Source organism: Manis javanica, chromosome 6, assembly GCF_040802235.1.
Source record: "Manis javanica isolate MJ-LG chromosome 6, MJ_LKY, whole genome shotgun sequence".
Taxonomy (NCBI): domain Eukaryota; kingdom Metazoa; phylum Chordata; class Mammalia; order Pholidota; family Manidae; genus Manis; species Manis javanica.
The window spans coordinates 24,034,013-24,054,451 of NC_133161.1; the positions used below are offsets into that span (position 1 = coordinate 24,034,013).

Here is a 20,439-nt window from a genome sequence, read left to right on the forward strand (position 1 = left end):
GCTGGGCTGATTTGTCCACACCTGTCCTTTCTCCTGAGTAGCAAGTAGTGTGTAATCCTTCCCCCTTTGGCAGTGCTCTTGCTGCTGGGAAGTCTTTCAAAGTACCTGCCTTTCTTTTGTCTCAGAGTGGCTCATTGTGGATACCTGTTCTCCACAAGCAGCTGGAATCTCAGTCTGCCCAAGTAGTCTCTCTGTCTTTGCTTTCCAACCCCACTAATCTCCAGAGCACCATACAATATGGGTAAATGCTCCCAGAGCAGATCTCCAGGGCTGGGTGTTTAGCAGTCCTGGGCTTCTACTCTCTCCCCACTCCATTTCTCTCCCTCCATTTGTGAGCTGGGATGGGGGGAGGCCTTGTGTTCCACTGGATTGCAGCTTTGCTACTTTTCCCTTTTCTGTGAGGTCTTCTCTTTTCCCCAAATGTAGGCAGTCTGTTTTGCAGTCTTCAGGTCTTTCTTTCAGGATTAGTTGTACTTGCTTTATTTCTGTGTTACATGTGGTTTGGGGAGGAGGTTTCTGCCTCACTTCTCATGCTGCCATCTTCTTCCCCTCCTTCACATATCCTGGATTTATATTTTGATTCTTTTTGTTTGTGTAACTGAAAAATGTTGCACATTATAGAAGCATAAGTATTTTATAGCCCCATGTTATAAATAATGTCCATTTATTCATTATTTAATTGGCCAAATGCCCTACACTGTCTCAATGAATCCTCACAACAATGATGCAACATAGGTATAAATTCCCATTTTATGAATAAGGAATCAGAGACTCAGACACAGGGTCTCAAATCTTGATCTGTCTGATCTCAGAGCCCATGCTTTTATGCATTTTCCTTATTTTTTAAAAGAGAAAGGACTTAGTCTAGACCTTCTATGATGCATTGAGTTTAAATGAGAGAGAGGAAAATGTTGAGCATTAAGAATGTTTTGAAATTTATGAATTATTGTATGAATAACCAGTTAAAATGAAAAACAAATTCTATTTCACAAACCTTGAAAACACAAAACATCAAGAAGTTACTTAAAAAGAAATGTGTGAGTGATATGTCTTTACTGAGGATTCCAAAAGAAGGCTTGAATAAATGGAGATCTTGTGTTCCCAAATGGGAACACTTAGAACTGAAGCTATGTCAAGTCTTCTGCAACTAATTTAAAACTTGATGCAATTCTAATAAAAGCTCCAGTTTCAGGAACTAGTTTAAATAATTCTGAAGTTTATTTGTATGAATAATGAAGAATTTTTAATCATAAGAGTTGGATAGAATTCACATGAATGGATGGTACAACTTTTTCTAAAATTATGATAATTGTAAAAAAGGTAGTATTGGCATATTAAGAGATAAGTAGCCTAGAACAGAAACTCCAGATATATATTCAAGAATATGAAAGAGTTTGATATGTGTTGTAAATGACTTAATGGGGAAAAGAATGTTCACTCAATAAACAGTCTGGAAAACTGGTTCATAATTTGGAAAACATAAAGTTAGGTCCTTAACATGCACCAAATATCTCACTTAGCATCAGGAAACAGTTACATGCAAAAACCAGAATCCATTAAATGAACTACTAGTATGAAAAATATCCTTTCTTGTAATATAGGGAAATTCTTACTATAGTCAAAGTGAATATAGCATATGTAAGAAAGTATACACAGAATCACCTTATTTTTAAAAAATAAAGAGGGAAAGATAGAAATGCCATAAGGCAATAGATCATTATGTGAGTGGAGGTTATACTTTTCCCTTCCATTTCTACTAAGACTGATTTAGCTCTGTAATTTGGACAATCTGTTAGAGACAAAGACAAATCCTATGCTTGTCACAAGCTCTGCAATGACTATGACATATTGTGGGGTGCAGTGGGGACAGCATTACAAGTCCTCTCTCCTGCAAGGGGAATAACAAAGGGAAAATTTGGAGTCCTCAATTGTGAAGACTTAAAATGCTTCAAAGAGAGAAACTCTACTTTTAACTACTGAGTTAACTCTGTTGTTATCAAAGTTTTAAACACTGTTTTGAATCAAAATTTGTCTCTAAAGTGCATGATCTAAGGTAATTATATAGAAAAGCACAATTTTGAGATAATCAATGCTTTTTCTTTGTTTGGGGACTTAGGGATATATTTATGAAATACCCTCCTCTTCGGAATGCCTTCTTTTAACTGGTTGTTTTGCCTGAAGATAACTCTTTATCTTGTTTGCTCTTACCTTAGGTTTTTCAGTATTTTTAAAACCCTAGGACATTGCATGGAAAATGTAACACCTGAAGGGGACACCTGGCACCTGCCTGAAGCCCTTTCCATTTCCTGCCAGGCACAAAGGAGAGAAGTTACTCTGGGCTACTCTAGTGCTCTTCAGGGGTTGATTTACAAGTGTCTCCTCATGTGTACTCAGGCAGCAAAGAGCCTTCAGCTCTTAGACTCCATTTAAATGACAGAAGATATAGAACAGGTGATTTTCAGCACAGGCACCTTCTCATTTTCTATGCCCTTTGTAAATATCTAAGGCTAAAACTCAAATTAGTTTGTTATTCTGATACATCTGCTTATACAGCTTCTTGACAAAGCCTGCTGTAGCATTCACAGTGCAGAATCTTTCTGTGGAATTCTCTTTTGAGCTTGATATTTATTTTCTTAGAGAAATCTTATACACATACACACACACACACACACACACACACACACTCTCTCTCTCTCTCTCTCTCTCTCTCTCTCTCTCTCAACTTCCAAAGCTAAAATGCTGTATTTATTTTTATAAATATAAATTTATAATCTTTATTAACTTTGCCTTTCACCACAACCATTCATCACCTTGCTTATGAATTCACCCATTTTATACCAGTTTTATTTCAGGTGTATGGCTGAACTTCACAGGCAAGATGAATTTTTTGTAATTCAGAAAAATGCTTAAAATGTTATAGAAATGTACTTCTCCTTTTTCATACATTTCAATATAAATATTGTCATTAATATTTATTAGTATTTGTGTAACAATCTGAGTATTTTATAATATTCTTAATTCTTGCCCCACTACTCTGTGTAAAGATTCATACAGACACACACACACACACATAAACACACCATCTCTATTCACTGCCTAATTTAGGAGGATAAGCAGTCCTGCCGTGGATCGAATGACTGAAAGTTAAACAGGAGTTCAGAGAGGTGAAAGTTTAATCTGAGTTGGAAAATCAAAGAAAATTTCACAGAGGAGGAGAAAGTATAGTAAATGGCAGAGATACTGAGTCAGACCTAACTTTACCTTTTACTGCCATAACTGTGTGATCGTGGGCCAGTTATTCAATTTTTTGAGCCTTAGAGTTAGGAAGGAAAGGATTCGGCTTGGTGTCATAGGGAAGTCAGACATAGAGAGACGAGAGGCCAGAGTCAAGAAAGCAAAGTAAGTTTTAATACACTCTGTGTACAGTAGCAGAGTGGGCCTGCCTAGGGTGAGACAGGCCTGGATGCTCATTCTGAGCCTTCTTTTATGTGGTTTTGGCAGGGCAGAGAGGCCTTTGATTGAGAGCTGTCAGCTCTCTAGGCTTGTTCTGATTGGTGAAATGGGGTCAGGGCTGTGCTGTGCCTGTGCCTCTGATGTTTCTTATCTGGGGGGACCCTGGACATTTCCTCAGTCACTCTTGAACCCTGTGGCTTCATCTGATTAACTCTCTGAGTCATTTCTGGCTCTCTGGCTGTATCTGATCAACTCCCTGAGTCATCTTTGGGGGTCCCTCTTTCCTTTTCATCCCGCTCATTTTTGTTTTTCTGCCTAACATTAGCTCCTTTTATCTGTAAAACAAAGAGTAATAATAATTTAGGACTAAAGGAGTGCTCTTTGTGAAAGGCCCTGTCTATAGTAATTGTCACCTTTCACTTCTCTGACCTTATTTTCCATAATTGATTCCTTTAATCATTGGATCAAAATAAAAATAACTTTTCTCCTTTGTGAAGAACCAGATTTTATATGTAGCTCAAGTCTAAGAATAATGAAAATGTAGCAATTCAGTTGACCAGACTGAAAATGGAGGAAAAAAAAAAATCCAGGCTGACATTGGGTATTGTTTTGTTAGTGTGGAATTTCCAGGTCTCAACAGTAGACCAGTTACTGGAAATTCCAAACTATTTTGGAGAACTGAGTGTGTGGTATTTTCTCTGTCATACCCTTATGCAGTCTTCACGTGATCTGAAAGAGTATAACATGGAAATAGAAATAAGAGAACATGTCCTAGAATTCATAATTTCAGGATTGAAGGGCCCCTGACTATCATATTCAACCTTCTCATTCCCACTGAGAAGTAAACAAGTGCCCGTAAGATCATGACTTAATAAGACTTTGACCCGAAGTCGGCTAGTCACTGTGTTAGAACTGGAATGTGAGTCTGACTTCTCAAGCCACTGATCTTAGGGCAGCTCTGTCTAAGGTACTTTATTCCAAGGTGGCTTAACCTATTGCAGGGTTATGTAAGTGTGTTACATGATTTCTCTAAACATTTGGACCTTTTGGTCTTTAAATAATTCAGCAGATTTATATAAAGTCTTTATGTTAGAGGATGTAATAAAAACACAGAATATTAAAAACCAGTCCTTTGAACAGGTCTTGGTGCCCCTGGGGAGCTGTTGGCCTAAGTGCAGCCCTTTTTGTTTACTTGATTTTCCAAATTCTCTTACTGGTGCCAGGGTGCTACTGCCTGGCTTCGACACCCCTGAGTAGTTGATTGCCACCAACCCTGACTCCTATATTTGATCAGGTTTTCAAATACTGACAACTTGACTTCTGAAATATATGTTCTCTTACTGTTTATCTTTTCCACTGTTTCAATCTGTTTTGCTTTTTATACACACTGTCTCCCAATTTGTATCTATCTTCAACCTATGTTTTCCTTAATTTACTTTACACATCATTCCCCCAAATAATTTTAAGTAATGATCTTGGCTCTCTGTTTCCAACTGGACAATATTAAATATTTAAGCCTAACATATAAAATGACCTATGATCTGTTAGTTGATTAAGTATCACTACTCAAGCCTACCTTGATTTGACTATGTTGAACTTGAAGGTTGGAGGCTAAGAAGGAGGATCTGGGAAAGGATGAAGAGAGTTACAGAGGAAACATCCAGGTGAAGGCCTTTGGTTTGGAGATCTCATGCTGTATTCAAGGGCTTGAAGGTGGGATAGAGAGAGGTGGGGTAGTCCGAGCAGATGCGGCTGGAGAGACGGGAACACCGTCACAGAGGTCCCTGTGGGCAAACTTCCCAACTGCAATCCCAGGATTCGTGAGGTTCAGGAGTGTGTCCAAGCCCACATGCCTTGAGCTGTGTAGCTGGCCCTGAACCCAGGTCTCTCTGACTGGTCAGTCCTCTTTCTCCTGCAGCATCCCTCAGTCAATTTGTCTCTCTGCCTTACTGCAGGGCCCATTGTTTTCATCTTTGCAGTTTGGGAGGTATATACATATCATTTGCATATCCTAGTGCTTAGGAGATATTCCTGTATAACTGAGCATGCTTATATTTCTTTCCCATCCTTGCCCTGTATATCCTTGAAACCAAATCAGTTTATATTCAGTAAAAGACAACTTCGGTTTGCTGACTTGATAGTGATTCCTTTTTGGTAAGTGGTGCAGTTCTTTCTGGCTGTCAGGGGTTCTCACTGGTTTCAGCCACTATGCGGTGACTACGTACATGTGTGGGGTGCAGAAAGCACCTCGTACAGCAGGAGAGTCTCGTCCCTGGCCTGTCAGGGAGCCAGGAGGGTGGAGATCTTGTGGTGTTCAGAATGACTTCTCAGTTTGGTCCTATCTGCATAAATGTATTTATTCATAGCAGTTCACAAAGTCCCTTTTTCCCCCTTGCCATCCTCTCCACAACTGCCAAGAGAATGGTTTCATTATTTAAAAGACTTGCTGCTTAAGATTTGATACTTAAGAAAAAGTCAGAGAGGAACCAAATAAATACTTTTTAACCTGCAAATTTAGAGTGTGGGATTATTTCTACTACATGCTAAGAGTGTCATAAAAATTTCAACCAGTTGAATTTTAGTTTCCTGGGAACAAGAGGACTGATATGTCTTCTATTTGTTTTTTACACTGAATTGACTAGCTGTTTATTGGATCATCATTACATTAACATTAGAAGCTTTATATGCATAATTTCAAGTATAAGAAAATAACCCTTGACCTCTCAATTTACAAAACTAAATTATATCCTGAGAAATAAGAAATTCTTAGAAAGCAAAGCTCAACAACAATCTGTCATCCAAAAAATTTAAAATTCAAGTCAGGCTCATCTTAGAAACTCACATTTTAATGTATACAGCACTTTGTAAACTTGAGCAGATTTGCCTTTTTACTAAAAAGGAAGAAAAATGAAAAGATACACTCTGATGTGGGAAAGACTTTAGCCTATGGCATATGTGGTGGTATTGCTTAGACCAGTAAGAATTTATTGTGTTGTCCAGGAATGTGAGATGTAGTGAGAAGTTTTAGATTTCATTAATGAAAACATAACACAATCTTGCTATAAAATTTATGAGGCTGACTTACTTCATCTCCCACCACACAAATGCTTTGTTATATGTTGTTAATTTTAAACTATACACTAAAACACATCACAATTTTCACTCGGTGTTTTACATGGATGGCTGACATACAGGCTTTGACAATATTTAGCACTTTATAGCACTATATTAACACTAACTTTAGAAATTATAGCATAATGAATTTTACAGCCAATGAAGTTGATGAGTCATTGTTAGCCTTCTGAATTCCTCTTTTAGATGAATGAGAGAAATACATAGAAGAAGTGAGGAGCAAAGTATAGCTTCTGTAAAATCACAAGTGTCATCATGAAATAGAAGTGCTATGGAATTGAAAAATACAATGTCTAAACAGACTGTAAAGAGATCAAATGATTTCTTTTTAAATTTAGAAATGGTAATAGTGTTCAGTCTTTCTTTCTCTCACGTACTTACATTGACTTATGGAAAAATCCTATAGTGCCCATTGATCATGTGGTAGCATTCACTAGACAGCCTTCAGAACTCTTTAAAAGCAAATAATAGTACAAAATGTTGGATATTTTTAATCTTCACTCAGACTACTGGGAATTTATAACTACTCAAAGAAATAAATAGTACAACAAGTAAAAATTTAAATATTTCCCTTAGTAAGATGGTGTGGTATTTGAGAATCAATATAAATTCATTACATATGAAGTTGAAAAATTTTTTAGGGAAAGACAAGGAAAAATACATCTATTAAATTGAGGCACTTCTATTAAAATTTATCAGGAAAGTGTTGTACATAACTGTATTTTAGTTATAGAATGCTTAGAAATATCTTTATAGGTTGATAGAGATGTTATAGTAACATTAAAATAAAATCATCAAATGTTAAATACAGAACATTTTGGGATAGTCAATTTTAAAATATGAAGTATCCTACACATCTAGCTCTTACATATATTCCATAGATTGTGAAAAATTTTCCAAATTCCTTAATGTTCTCATGGTCATTATTTTCTTTGAATCAATTTGGCTCATGTATTTTCTGCCAATTCTGTAGCTGCTGTCCATTTCCATCCTGTAGTAATGGGGACATAGAAATTCTCTCTTCTCTTTAAAGTTCACAATGGAAAACAAAATCAGATAAAGAATAATGTTCACAGAAGTGTGTATGTATGTGTCTGTGTGTATGTGTTTATAGTAGAGGTGTTGGGGAAGTGTTGTGTATTTTCCTTGGTCCTTGTCCCTGCTGCAACAAAGAATTGAAGGGCAGAGACACAGTAGTAAAGCAAAGTAAAAGTTGATTATTTGAAGTTATTTAAAGAGAGAAAAAGTGCAGGCCACCTCAGAGAGGAGAGGTGCCCTGAAAGGTTAGAAAGAGAAAGTTTAAAGTTTAAAGGTTACACACTTAGAAAGTGCAGGTGACCTCAGAGAGAGGAGTGCCCTGAAAGGTTGGAGATTCCCCCTTTTAAGGATTCTTTAGGAATGTGACTAAGGGCTGGGGATGCAGATTTGTGAAGTGGTCTTCGAATACTTAAAATTAACTTAACACAAAGAACTTCCTGCTCTGATTTCTCCTTGGGATACCAACATTCTTGGTCTGGGAGCATATCAAACAAGACTGTCTGCCCGCCCACCCCCAAGGTGGACTGAATTATTGTGTGTTTGCTAAAGAGTAAGTTAAGAATCTTACTTCTCCACTTCCTGGGTATTAAAATGCAATCTTTAAGATGGAATCCTTCCTGCCTTTTACTATGTTGTTCACAGCTGGGCCTACATGCTGAATTAGTTGCCTTGGTTGCAAATTACTTGAGTAGGGCTGAAGGAGAAAAAAAATCAGCATATAGGTAAAGTTAAAAAATAAGCTGTGCCTGCATGATTAACACAATAAAGACATAGGCTATGCTGAGGTACCCTCCTTTATCTGGGGAATATTCAAACATTCCAGGCCAAGTTGCTCCTGTCTTTTTGAGCTTTAACTGATTAACTCTGGGTTTTCCTAGCCTTATTCTCTTGCCACCCTGCTCGTATCTATTTTCTTGCCTAACAGAGGGATTTACAGAGTAGCAATACAGATAACCTAACCTAAATGTTGGTGATCTAGACTGAATGTTGGTGTTCCCTCCAAATTCATGTTGAAACCCTGTACCCTAACATGATTATGGTCTTAGGAGGTGGGGCCTTTGGGAAGTAATTAGGATTAGATGAGGGTGGAGCCCTCATGAATGGGATTAGTGCCCTTACAAGAGTGGCCAGAGAGCTTACTTTCTCTCTGCTCTGTGCCACGTGAGGATACAGCAAGGAAACAGCTGCCTGCAACCTGGGAGAGTGCCTTCACTAGACCCCAACCATCTGACACCCCGAGTCTGGACTTGAAAGCCTCCAGAACTGTGAGAAATAAATTTCTATTGTTTACAAGCCAGCCAGTCTATGGGGTTTTGTTATAGCAGCCCAAACTGACTAAGACAACTAGATATCTGTGATTTGAAATTACAGATTCATCATGTCCCCAAACTGGGAGATTCTGATTCAATCAACCTGGAGTGGCACGGAGGCATCTCTAAGAAATCTTCACAAATGCAACAACAGCTCTGTGATGCATAGCCTTCATTTTCAGTAAACAAATTCAGTGATGCCAAATAAATGAAACAGGGGTCTCCATTTAGACCCAGGCACCTATCCTAAAAGTAGTCACTTCAGTCTCACATCACTAAACTGCCTTGTCACTTGTCTCTTTTACATGAGCAGCAATGCTGATCTGCCCCGTGCTATCTGGGTTCTGGTCCCGTGTCCAGAGATACCCCTTAATCCTAGACTCACCAGAGAAGTTGGTCACCAGATAAGGTGTGAACAAATAATGAACTCTTTTGGGTTGCTGTGACCCTTCTTTAATATTTATTTACGAATTACTTACTTTGCAGTTAAAACTATGGGAGAGAAATTTTAGGCAGAGGCTGAAAGGGTTGTTTTCTCATGTCACTTGGTGACAATCTGGACATAAACAGTACTATCTTAGGACCCTGCAGACAGGTGCCACATAGAGATAAGGAGAGGATTGTGCCCCTATTGATGGACCTTAGCTTCGATTATGCAGCTAAGGCAGATTGGAGGAACAGTATATCTTTTGGCACCTTGAAAGTGCTCTTTGAGGAGAACTTTTCTTTCCTATCTCTTTGTGCTCTAAAGCCTGAAAAATCCTCAATAGAAGGTTTTAGGGAAATAATGATGTCATTCCTTACAATGATAGCCTGGTTTTAGATCTACTGAGTTTGACATGGAAGCAGATTACATAGGCAATTGGAAATGTGGGCTGGCAGCTAGGTGACAGGAAAGTCCTAGAAAACTAATTTACCAGACAGCTAGATTCCAAAATGAATTAATTTGATTACTATAAGTTGATCTAATGTTTTAGACTCTATAACCAACATTTTGGATTCCAGTTTATATTTCTAGACCAGAAATAGTGATAGTTGATGGTGTTGAGAATGAATGGACTCTGAGGTTGCAGGGACAAAAGCAGACTTGATCTTGGGGAATGGAAAGTACAGCCATCAAAAAAAAAAATCCAGAAAGACATGTCCTAAAGGGAGGAGCAGAATTCAACATCAGCACAGACTACAGAGAATAGAGTACCAACCAACAGCATACAAAGGATCAGAACAAAATAAGTGACTGAGATTAGAGGAAAAAAATGTTCAATCATTGGATGAATAAAAATAAATGAATTGACCACTACATTTATCTAAAAGAAAGTCACTGGTTTTATCAAACTGGCTTTATTATATATAAAAACCCAAATGTAAAATGACCATTTTAATTTAACTCTCTAAATTTAGAAGAAATAGGCATTAGTGTGAAAAAAAGAATTACTTCTTGAATGTGAGGGCTGTTTGTTAAAGGTTGCTAACTGACCTCTTGGGCAAGTTTCAGGTGTTTACTTTTGGTTTCTCCAAGTATGACCAGATGTATAACATTTGGGGAGCTGTGGAATTGATAGGAGATCCTTTTTAGTCTCCTAATAAGACCTCAATGTCCTTTCTGTAATTTTCCTTATGTTTACTGCATTTTTCTGGGAATTGCAAGAATGTTGGACTTCATGTCTGAGAGGGGTGTGTGTGTGTCTCACTTATCTGCTCTATTTGCCCCAAGTGAAATTCACCTCTATGAATCACAGTTCTGTCATATTCAGAATGAGAATGTTGGGTTTTGACTAACTGTAACACCACTTAATTTTGGAATCAAATTTATCTTCCATTTTTAATTCTCTGCTTTTAGTACATATTAAATGATAAACACCAAGCTAAAGGTAATCCTCAGTGGTTCTCAGGCCTAAATGTGCCTAAACCCAAGGACAGTTATTCCAAGTGATGTTCATTTTGAGAGCTTTATGTTTTTTTAATAGAAAATTAAAATAGAAAATTGGTAGGGATATTTTGCACAGCATGGTGACTATAGTTAATAATACTGTATTGTATACTTGAAAGTTGCTAAGACAGTAAATCTTAAAAGTTCTCACCACAAAAAAGAAAGAAAATGGTAACTGTGAAGTGATAAATATATTAACTAGCCATAACTGTGGTAATCATTTCAATATATGCTACATATATCAAGTCATCATGTTGTTTATTTTAAACTGACACAATGTTCTATGTCAATTATATCTCAGTAAAGTTGGAAAAAATTAAAAAATAAGAAATTGAGTTCAAGAAGAAATTAAGTTGAATGATTCCTATAAGGCAACCAGGTTCACTTAAGGAAATATTATCATTTAATATTTATAAAAAGGGTTCCCAAATAGAGCACATTCAAAATAAGAATAGATCTGGGAGGGGAAAAAAGACCTTAGTTGGGGCCACTAATTAAATGATTCTCCTGAAGCTGAGGTTACGTTAGATGAAAAGAACAGCAATCTATACATTTTACTTAAAAGCTTAAGTCACTTCCAAAATGTTATATGAACTCTAAAATGTACAGTATAAGAGGACTTAATAAGGTGGAAATAAAGATAACGAAGCTATTTGTCTTTCATTTACTTTATATCTTTTTGTTGCTAATGAAATAGTTTCTGTTCTTTCCAAATAAAAATTCAGTATTCAGTTTAAAAACCTGACTCACTAAGCACAGGATTAAAAACATTAGGAATAAAATCATATAGTTTTGTCTCATTAAGTGGGCCTCAAATGATGGAAATCTTAGCCCTACTGCCATCTTTTAGTAGGCTCCAGCAATGCTAATTGATGGCTTTCCTGTTTATTTTGCAGGGCTGGAGCGAATCGCGAGGGATTCATCTTATGAACAGGAAGGAAAGGTCCAATTTGTTATTGATGCGGTGTATTCCATGGCTTATGCCCTGCACAATATGCACAGAGATCTCTGCCCTGGATACCTTGGCCTTTGCCCACGAATGAGTACCATTGATGGGAAAGAACTACTTGGTTATATTCGGGCTGTAAATTTTAATGGTAAGTTACAACTTTTTTTTTTTTGTCAGTAAATACTTTAGAAGTGACAGGGTGTGTTTCTTTTCCTCCTATATATAGAAGATACTCAAACAGACTGGAAAGCACAAGATTAGAAGCTGTTCCCCTTTTAACCAGAAGTGTGAGTTTTCCCACCTGCTTTTAAATCACAAAATATATTTTTTTGTGTGCTACCATTAATCTGCTCCTGAAAGAAGCAGAAGTTAAAAATAAGCCTCTGTCAATCAAAATATTCTACTTAAATATCAGAAATAACTTAGGAGGCTCATTTGGAACTGTTGACAACAAATTAAATTTTTAAGAGATGTTTTGTTCATGCCTTTATTAAAGAAGAAATTATAGACATTTTGTTTTGAAACTGATTTTAAGCTTTTTAAACAGTAAGTTGACTTGAGGAATGTGGATAATTGGGAGTTACTGTATATTTACATTCTACAAGTGCTGTGTTAAGTTTTTGCATCTTCTCTTTCCTTGTATTACTTCCAATGATTTGGTCAGCTTGAAGCAATGAGCTGCATCATGTAAAACAGAATTACATACAATGCAGTGTAGATGGGATTTGCCTATTGCTGAAGCAGAAATGTTGTTTCTGTGAAGTGTCACAGGAAACTAATACAGAATATGCTGGATTCATAGTATTGGCAGAGAATAGCTGAACTGCCTGTCTGAAGTGATGAAATTATTGAATACTGCTGTTTTTTCATGAAAGTTATAATGGTTGCTGGCCACGACTTTGACCATTATTTTCAAATGAAATGATAGAATGCTCTGAGCTGTCTAATTCTTTCTGTTTGGCTGTATTCCACACAGTGGACATGCCTCCGAGCCATGCACAGTGCCACACTGGCCATGATAATACACTCCAGTGACCTCAGCTGCCAGCCTTTCTCAAAAAAGCACAAGGTCATCTTCAATTTAGAATCCAAGTGAAAACTTCTTCTTTTGCTTTGTTTGGGCAACATGAGGCAAAATTTGGTTTGCATTCAACACAGAGCATCCTTTTTTTCCAGCAGTCTTTGTGAAGCATTGCATAACATTAATCCTTTTGTTAAGAATATAAACACTACGGAGAATTTTCAAATAAATTTTTTGCAATTACCAAATTGAGCAAAAGAGGAGTGTTACAACACAAGGTTCTTTATCCTAATGTGGGGTTGGGGAACACTTCATTTATCCAAATTGTTAGGAAGTGGGGAGACGAATGTAAATGAAATGTATTTTCTTAATAACTAAAGCTCACTTCCAGAAGATAGGGAAATCTTTACAGAAACACTGAATTAAGGTATTTTAAAGGTGAATTGCCAATTTCTTTCTTATCTTAATCATAGGTAAAAACCTCTCCTTGATGACTTCAATTGTTATACCATACTGTGATATAATGATGCTATAAAAGACTATTTAAAAATGTCTTAATTTCTAAGAATTATTAGGACAATTTGCCTCTAGTCTATAATGATTTCTGAGTTCTTCTGTCTGCTTTTTATAGGTTTCTCCCCCCTCTTTCTGCATTATCAGACTGCTGTGGCTGTGTTAGTTTTTAGGGCTGATCTCCTCCATAATTTGCTCCTTTGAATCTATTATGACTAGAGAAGCACACAAAATTTCAATTTTCATCAATTTAGCCAAGAGATATTTGAGTATGTAGAATGTGTTAAGCATTGTGATAGTTGCTAAAGATACATTACTGGTGAAAACAGTCAAAATAGACATGAGATTTAGAGTTTGGGGTGACAACTTAGATATTAATCAAATAAGCACACAAAGATAGAATTATATAATTTGCCATGACAGCTGGAAGGAGAGGTGTGCTGGACTGAGAATTTATAATAGGGAAATGTCCCTACTCTAGGGAATTAGGGACAGGTGGAATCTGAAGAAGGTGCATGTCAGAGAAAAGGGTGAAGCAGGGAGCAGGGCCAGATAGATCATGAGAGGTTTTATAGGTCATTGTTAATATTTGTTCTTCATCTTGAAAGCAGCAGGAACCCCCTGAACCATAACAGAACTGTGTCTGATAGAAGAGTAAGTATTCTCCAGATGGGGATCACATAAGATACATACATTTTAGTGTAGGAACTTAAAAGAGAATCTCTTTGAGCTCCTTGGAAATTTATTTTGCTAATGGTTTGAAACTTGGCTGTGTTCTAAAGCTGGTGATGCAGAGTAAGAGACGAGCATAAGAAAATTATTGTGGAATTCTCTTGATTTCTAGTAACTTTCTGCATGTTCATCAATTTTTAAATTTCATGATTGGCTTATCCAGTAGTGTTCTTTCATTATTAACTTGGCCTGTTTACAAATAGGGCTGTTTAAATAGAAGTACACTATCAAAACTCTTGAAGGAAGAAGAAACACTAAGTTCTGAGCTTCCTAAGCAGCCAAAATGTAAAGGGACCTTCAATGGGGTACATGTTTCATTATATGAGAGAAGGAAGCCTACCTATTTTCCAGGAGAAGTTGAATTTTCTTGGAAATTATTCTAAAAGAAATGTGTCATGTGGGATTTTGACAGCCTAATAAGCAATATTATCTAACAAAATTGTACAGCAAAAGCAGACACCTTCTCTAAGTTGTTTTGTACATGTACATATAATCAAAGCATTTTCAGGAGGGAGATGATCTTCCTTGGTTTAGATGTACAACCCTTTTGAGCTCTGATACTACAGGGATTACCATACTCTATTAAGAATAAATGAAGACCATATCCCTTATACTCTGCTTTTCAAACTCTATCTTCAAAAGAATCCTACTCAGAAATCTAACATTTCTGTTAGTTAAAATAAGAACTGCTGGGTTGAAGGGGTGGCTGGCCATAATCTTGGACACTCCACCTCTTCAAATGCTACTTGCCAGTCCTGGAGGTACCTTGAAAGGTCCCAATGCTCGTATGGAGCACATATCAAATCTACAGACTTCAATATCTTTGCCCATCACAGCAGAGCTTTCATAGAAACTGAAAGTAGACATTTGGAATTTGTGTTCTGTCTTGGGAACCTGGCTAACAGCTCTTACATGTTGTTACTGCCAGCCGAGTGGGCTGTGTGGTAATGGCCAGTGTTCTCCCCTAGTGAAACCCCTGACCCACTTCCCAAAGACTGGAAGTGCAAGGGAGCCACGGGCCGAGCTGCAGTTTTCTCAGGACCAGTTTTGAATCTCCTGAAGATTTAAGAACGTGCTTGACTTGACTCAGAGCTGCTTACTGTACAGGATGACAAAAAAATTATTGCATACTAAAATAGAAGTTTTCTTAGTGCACCTATTAACAGTTTTCAAAGAATGAGCTTTGTAAGGCAACTGTCAATTTTGTACAGTGTTGCCTTCCGGATTCGTGTCAGTGAGCTACAAAATGTACTCTCAGGTATTTTAAAAAATTGACCCATTGGATGGAATTATTTAGTAATGTCCATTTAAATATTGGATACTGTCTGCCTCAAAGTGTAGTTTCTATTTAGAAAGAAATTGTTGTTAAATGGGTTCATTCTGACATTCATGAGATATCAGGACAAATTGCTCTATGTGGTCTCTTTAAGTTTGAGATAGTAAAAGCATTTCATTGGTGTGGAGGGACATTCTTCTAGTTTGTAGTAGCAGGAGGTGAAGCAGCCAGGGCAGCTGGGTGCTGCACAGACCATTGGTACAAAATTAAAGAGAGCTGTTTAAAACTCAATCTTGCTGAGATTGTAATCTTGTGTGTGGTATGCCTAATTAAACAATGGTTTAAATATACTTGGTTTAGAAGGTCATGCTTCCTCCAGTTTGTTTAATTGACAGCATAATGACCATATTAGAATTTAGAAGGATGTATGATTAGTACTTCAGGACAGAATTGTTCTATAACAGAACAACTAGTTAAAGGTGAAACACTTAGTCAAACTACAAAACTACAATGTTCTATTTGGCATCACATGTAAACAACAGTGTGGTTTGATTGAATTTAATCACTCAAACTGGTATTTCCTCATCAATGGAAAAATGATCTGAACCATAGTCTACTTGTGTATTTTAAGGACATTCATTCTGAGTTATAGCATATCTGGGATTACTCATGTGTTCCTTTTAAGTTTTCTCAACCTCTCCTCTCTATTTGGGGAGCCAAGAGGAAACAAAGACCTGCCTTTTAGGATTACTTTTATTACTACCATTCAAACAAAATGCTCTTTCTATAAATTTTTAAGTCCAAAGATTTATCAAAAGAAAGACATAAAATTAGAAGAGTTCAGGAGCTTAAGCAACAATGTCAATTCCTTACTCTGGTCTATAGGCAATAAAATATTAAAACTGTACTTCTTGTATAGAATCAAAGATTTTTCTGTGGCCATGAGAGCATTATTTATCATAAAGAAAAAATGTTGGGTAGAATTCCAGATATATCTCTTCACTCCTTTTCTCTATAGCTGAGCTCACATCAGGGGTAGGGCAGCTATAGCAGCATACAAATCAGGATGGTTTGATTGTACGTAACAGAAGCCAACTTAAACTTGCTTAAGCTAAAAGAAAGAATTTATGAGGGTGTGTCAAGGAACCCTATGGCAGAATATAAAAGGGTCTATGGAAAGAACTGGTATAAGAACTAAACATCTGACAGAAATTCAAACATCTTGCTATCTGCTCTGTTTGAATCTCTTTATATTGTTTTTCTCTACTTCTGGGTCTGCAGGGTCAGTAGCAGAAGGTGATCTACATTTCTAGAGTTTAGCTGCTATTTCTTCAGGACACCAGCTAAGATTATCATATGTATACATACATATACTATATATATATATATACACATGTATATGTGTGTGTGTGTGTGTATATATATACACATGTATATATGTGTGTATATATATGTATATGCATATATATATGTGTGTGTATACACACACATATATTCCAACTACAACTTACAACTTCTTGGAAATGAGTCTCATTAACCAAACTTAGAATGGATGTCAGTTCTATTCCAAATAATCAGTGGCAAAGAGCAACTTGGTTGTCACGAGCACCTGTGGGTGAAAGGGACATTTAGGATGTTTCTAGAAGTGATTTATGGGGAAGTTTTAAACAAAGTGAGAAGAGATAAAATCCTGAGGAAGGGATGATCTGTCTCTGAATATTATTCCTTTTTTAGGTAGATGAGGTTTTGTTAGGCTAGAGGAGACACAATTAAGAATAGTCATGGGGATATCATGTATGGCATAGGGAATACAGTCAATAATACTGTAATAACTTCGTATGGTGGTAGATGGTAACTAGACACTGTGGGGATCACTATGTAATGTATACAACTATTGAATCACTATGATGGCCACCTGAAAAGTGGGATATTATATATTAGTTATACTTCAATAATAATAAAAATGGAATCATATAGCATCAGAAAGAGGAATCAACTTTCGATTTTTTAATGTAAGCCTTCAGAGTGTGGCTGATTTCCCTGACACCCAGAGGAATCCTAATTCCCTAAATCCAGTAGTGAGGCAGTGGTGTAAGCATTTCAATGCTCAGTATTCTAGGGAAAGTATGTAAACACTTGCCTGAGCACCGAGACTGGTGTAAAGATGAAATTTATCAGCATCTCCTTTTCTTTGGAGACCTTATTGATTTTAGGGACTTACTACAATATTTCCAAATATATAATTTCAAGAGTCTCAGAACACTATAGTCTGATTTTGAAGCAAATTTGTTTGCATAAAATACCTTTAAGCTATTTAAAAAAAGTAAATATGGTTTAATACTAGGAAATGTACTACAAACACACTAATAAGTCAAATAAGACAATGGTACATATCTCATAAGATTCTGTAAGGCCATTTGATTAAAATATAACACTCATATCAGTTCAAGTATAAAAGCATAAACAAACTAAAAATCAAATCAGTGTTTAGCATGGTAAATCACATCTCTCTCAGCCAATAACCAATTATGTATTTATACTTATTCCTATTAAACAGATAGATTAGACCTATTACTAACACTATTAATATTCTGTAAATTTTAACCGATGTGATGAAACAGGAAACAAAAATAATGGAGATTGCTACTGAAAAGGAAAAAGAAGTATTATGATTATTTTCAAATGATGTAATCTCAAGACAATAAATTGGAAAAATATTTTAGAAGTACTTTAGGATGATCAAATATAAAAATAATGTTAAAACATCAAGAGCTTTCCTACATCTAATTAAAAATCATTGACTAATATATGGGAAATGAAAATCTGTTTCCTTTGCAAAAATATTTAAAATATCTTGGAATAAACTGAACCAAAAAAACAAAAGACCTATATGAAGACAACTTTATTGAGAGACATTCCTTCTTCGTAGACAGAAAAACTAATTATAGGAAAAACATTGATCTTTTCTGAGTAAAACTATATTCAGGCTTAGTATAATTTGAACCAAAATGACAAAGGAGTATTTTCTGAAACTTGAAATAATATTTCAAATTTTAATTATGTGAATAAATGAGTAAAAATAACTAAAATAATTTTGAAAAAAATATCCCTACCAAACATCTAACATTTAAGATAATGTTAAGCTTCAATAAATCAATCCAGTTTGGAACTAGTGCCAGAATAGAAACATGGTAAATAGAACCAGATGAAATAGCCAGAAATATACTGTATGATGATAATCAATAAATCAGTTTATACATGCACATGTACATGCACATATTTTTATGAATATATGATGTTGTAAAAGTGCAGTTAGAACCGTGGGAAAGGACATTTTATTAGGTGATTATCAAATTACAGTAAAACCAAGTGAGATGATTCTTCCAAATATGATAATAGTATCCATTTGGAACTTATTTTAGAGTCAAGTAAAAAAGAAGAAGCAGAAGAAAAAAAGAATAAAATACAGAAGGTTTTTCAGATTTTTAAGTGGAAGTTTAAAATCAGTAAAAAAAATTATAACAATAAAAGACATATTTGATTTAATAAAATTTAACACTTCTGAACATTAAAAATCCTCACAAAAAGTTTTAAAATAGAATATGAAGTAAGGGATATACTTGGGCTGTTGCATCAAAGTATCATAAATATACAGAGAGCCACCAAACTGATATAAATTATGATACCTCCAAGAGATCAATTGGCAAAACTTATAAATGTTAATAAACATTTGGAAAAACCATGGTAAACCTTGCTAATAATCAAAGAAAGACAATATAAATAATCATGAAAGACTGTTCTTCACCTACCAAATTTACAGACTTAAAAATGATGACAGTAATTATTACAAGGTAATTATATTGGTTCTTCCAAATATGCTTGGTGAAAATAGGTATTGGTATGATTTTTTAAGACTATTACTTAGTACATATCAAAGAAATTATTTGAAATAATTGTATTTACAAAAATTTATTTAAAAAATAAAGCAGAGGAGGCGGAGCCAGGATGGTGGCATGAGTGGAGAGGCAGAAGTCTCCTCCCGAGACCATATATATTTTTGAAAGTACAACAAGTGCAACTATTCCTAGGGGAGAGACCGGAAGGCACAGGACAGCAGCCGGACTGCATCTGTGCCTGCGAGGGCCCAGCGCCTCGCAAAGAGGGTAGGATGCAAGCCACGGCCCAGCAGGACTCGAGCACCCCTCACCCCAGCTCCCAGTGGGGGGGATGTTGGGGGGCAGGGAAGGAGAAGGAGCCCAGGACTGCTAGACGCCCAGCTCTGGCCATCCGCACCGGAGCATAGATGCACAGTGCGTGGGGTGCTGGATGCTGAGGAAGCAGGACAGTGAGACCTGCGGGCAGGTCCCCGCAGCCAGTGCCCCTGGAACAATGAAAGGCAAGTGCTTTTTGGGGGTCTTAGAGGGACAGGGGCCCCACACTTGGACGGAGGTGTCCCAGGACACTTGGCACAGCAACTGGGAGTCCCAGGGAGCTCCGAGCACCCTAAACCCCTGGGTGGCGGTGCAGCTCGGAGGCCCCTCACAGCGACAGACAGCCTCCCACCTGTTTCCCCTCAGATGAGGCTCCGCCATATTGGAGCAGCAGACTAAGGTCTGCCATGCCCATAGCAATCGTGGAGCTTAACTCCACAGTGGCTGGGCGAGAATCAGAGGCCCAATCTGCGTGCAGCTGCCCAGCAAAAGCTGCTAGAGGTCGCTGTTCTCCCAGGAGAGGAAGGCCACAAACCAGTAAGAAGGGATGTTCTCCCAACCAACACACATGCCATTTTCCAACAACTACCTCTATCACTATGAAAAGGCAGAAAAATTTGATACAGACCAGATTAACCCAGACAGTCTCCCCTGAGAAGGAATATTGGGAGATAGACCTAACCAATCTCCCTGAAAAAGATTCAAAATAAAGGTCATAACCATGCTGACAGAGCTGCACAGAAATATGCAAGAGCTAAGGGATGATGTCCGGAGGGAGATTACAGAAATGAAACAATCTCTAGAAGGATTTATAAGCAGAATGGATAAGATGCAAGAGGCCATTGATGGAATAGAAACCACAGAACAGGAATGC

The 20,439-nt window shown here is 36.8% G+C and overlaps 1 protein-coding gene across 3 annotated transcripts in view; it reads left to right on the forward strand.

Annotated features, from left to right (window-relative positions):
* GRM8 (glutamate metabotropic receptor 8) overlaps positions 1 to 20,439 on the forward strand; it is a 774,566-nt gene that overhangs the window by 446,318 nt on the left and 307,809 nt on the right. For 2 of the 3 annotated variants that reach the window (XM_073238492.1, XM_073238493.1), the window contains exon 7: positions 11,760 to 11,960. In XM_073238492.1, coding sequence (XP_073094593.1) covers positions 11,760 to 11,960 — 201 coding nt within the window. Of the gene's footprint in view, positions 1 to 11,759; positions 11,961 to 12,038; positions 13,340 to 20,439 lie in introns of those variants that run through there. The other variant, XM_037023512.2, reaches the window with a different exon arrangement.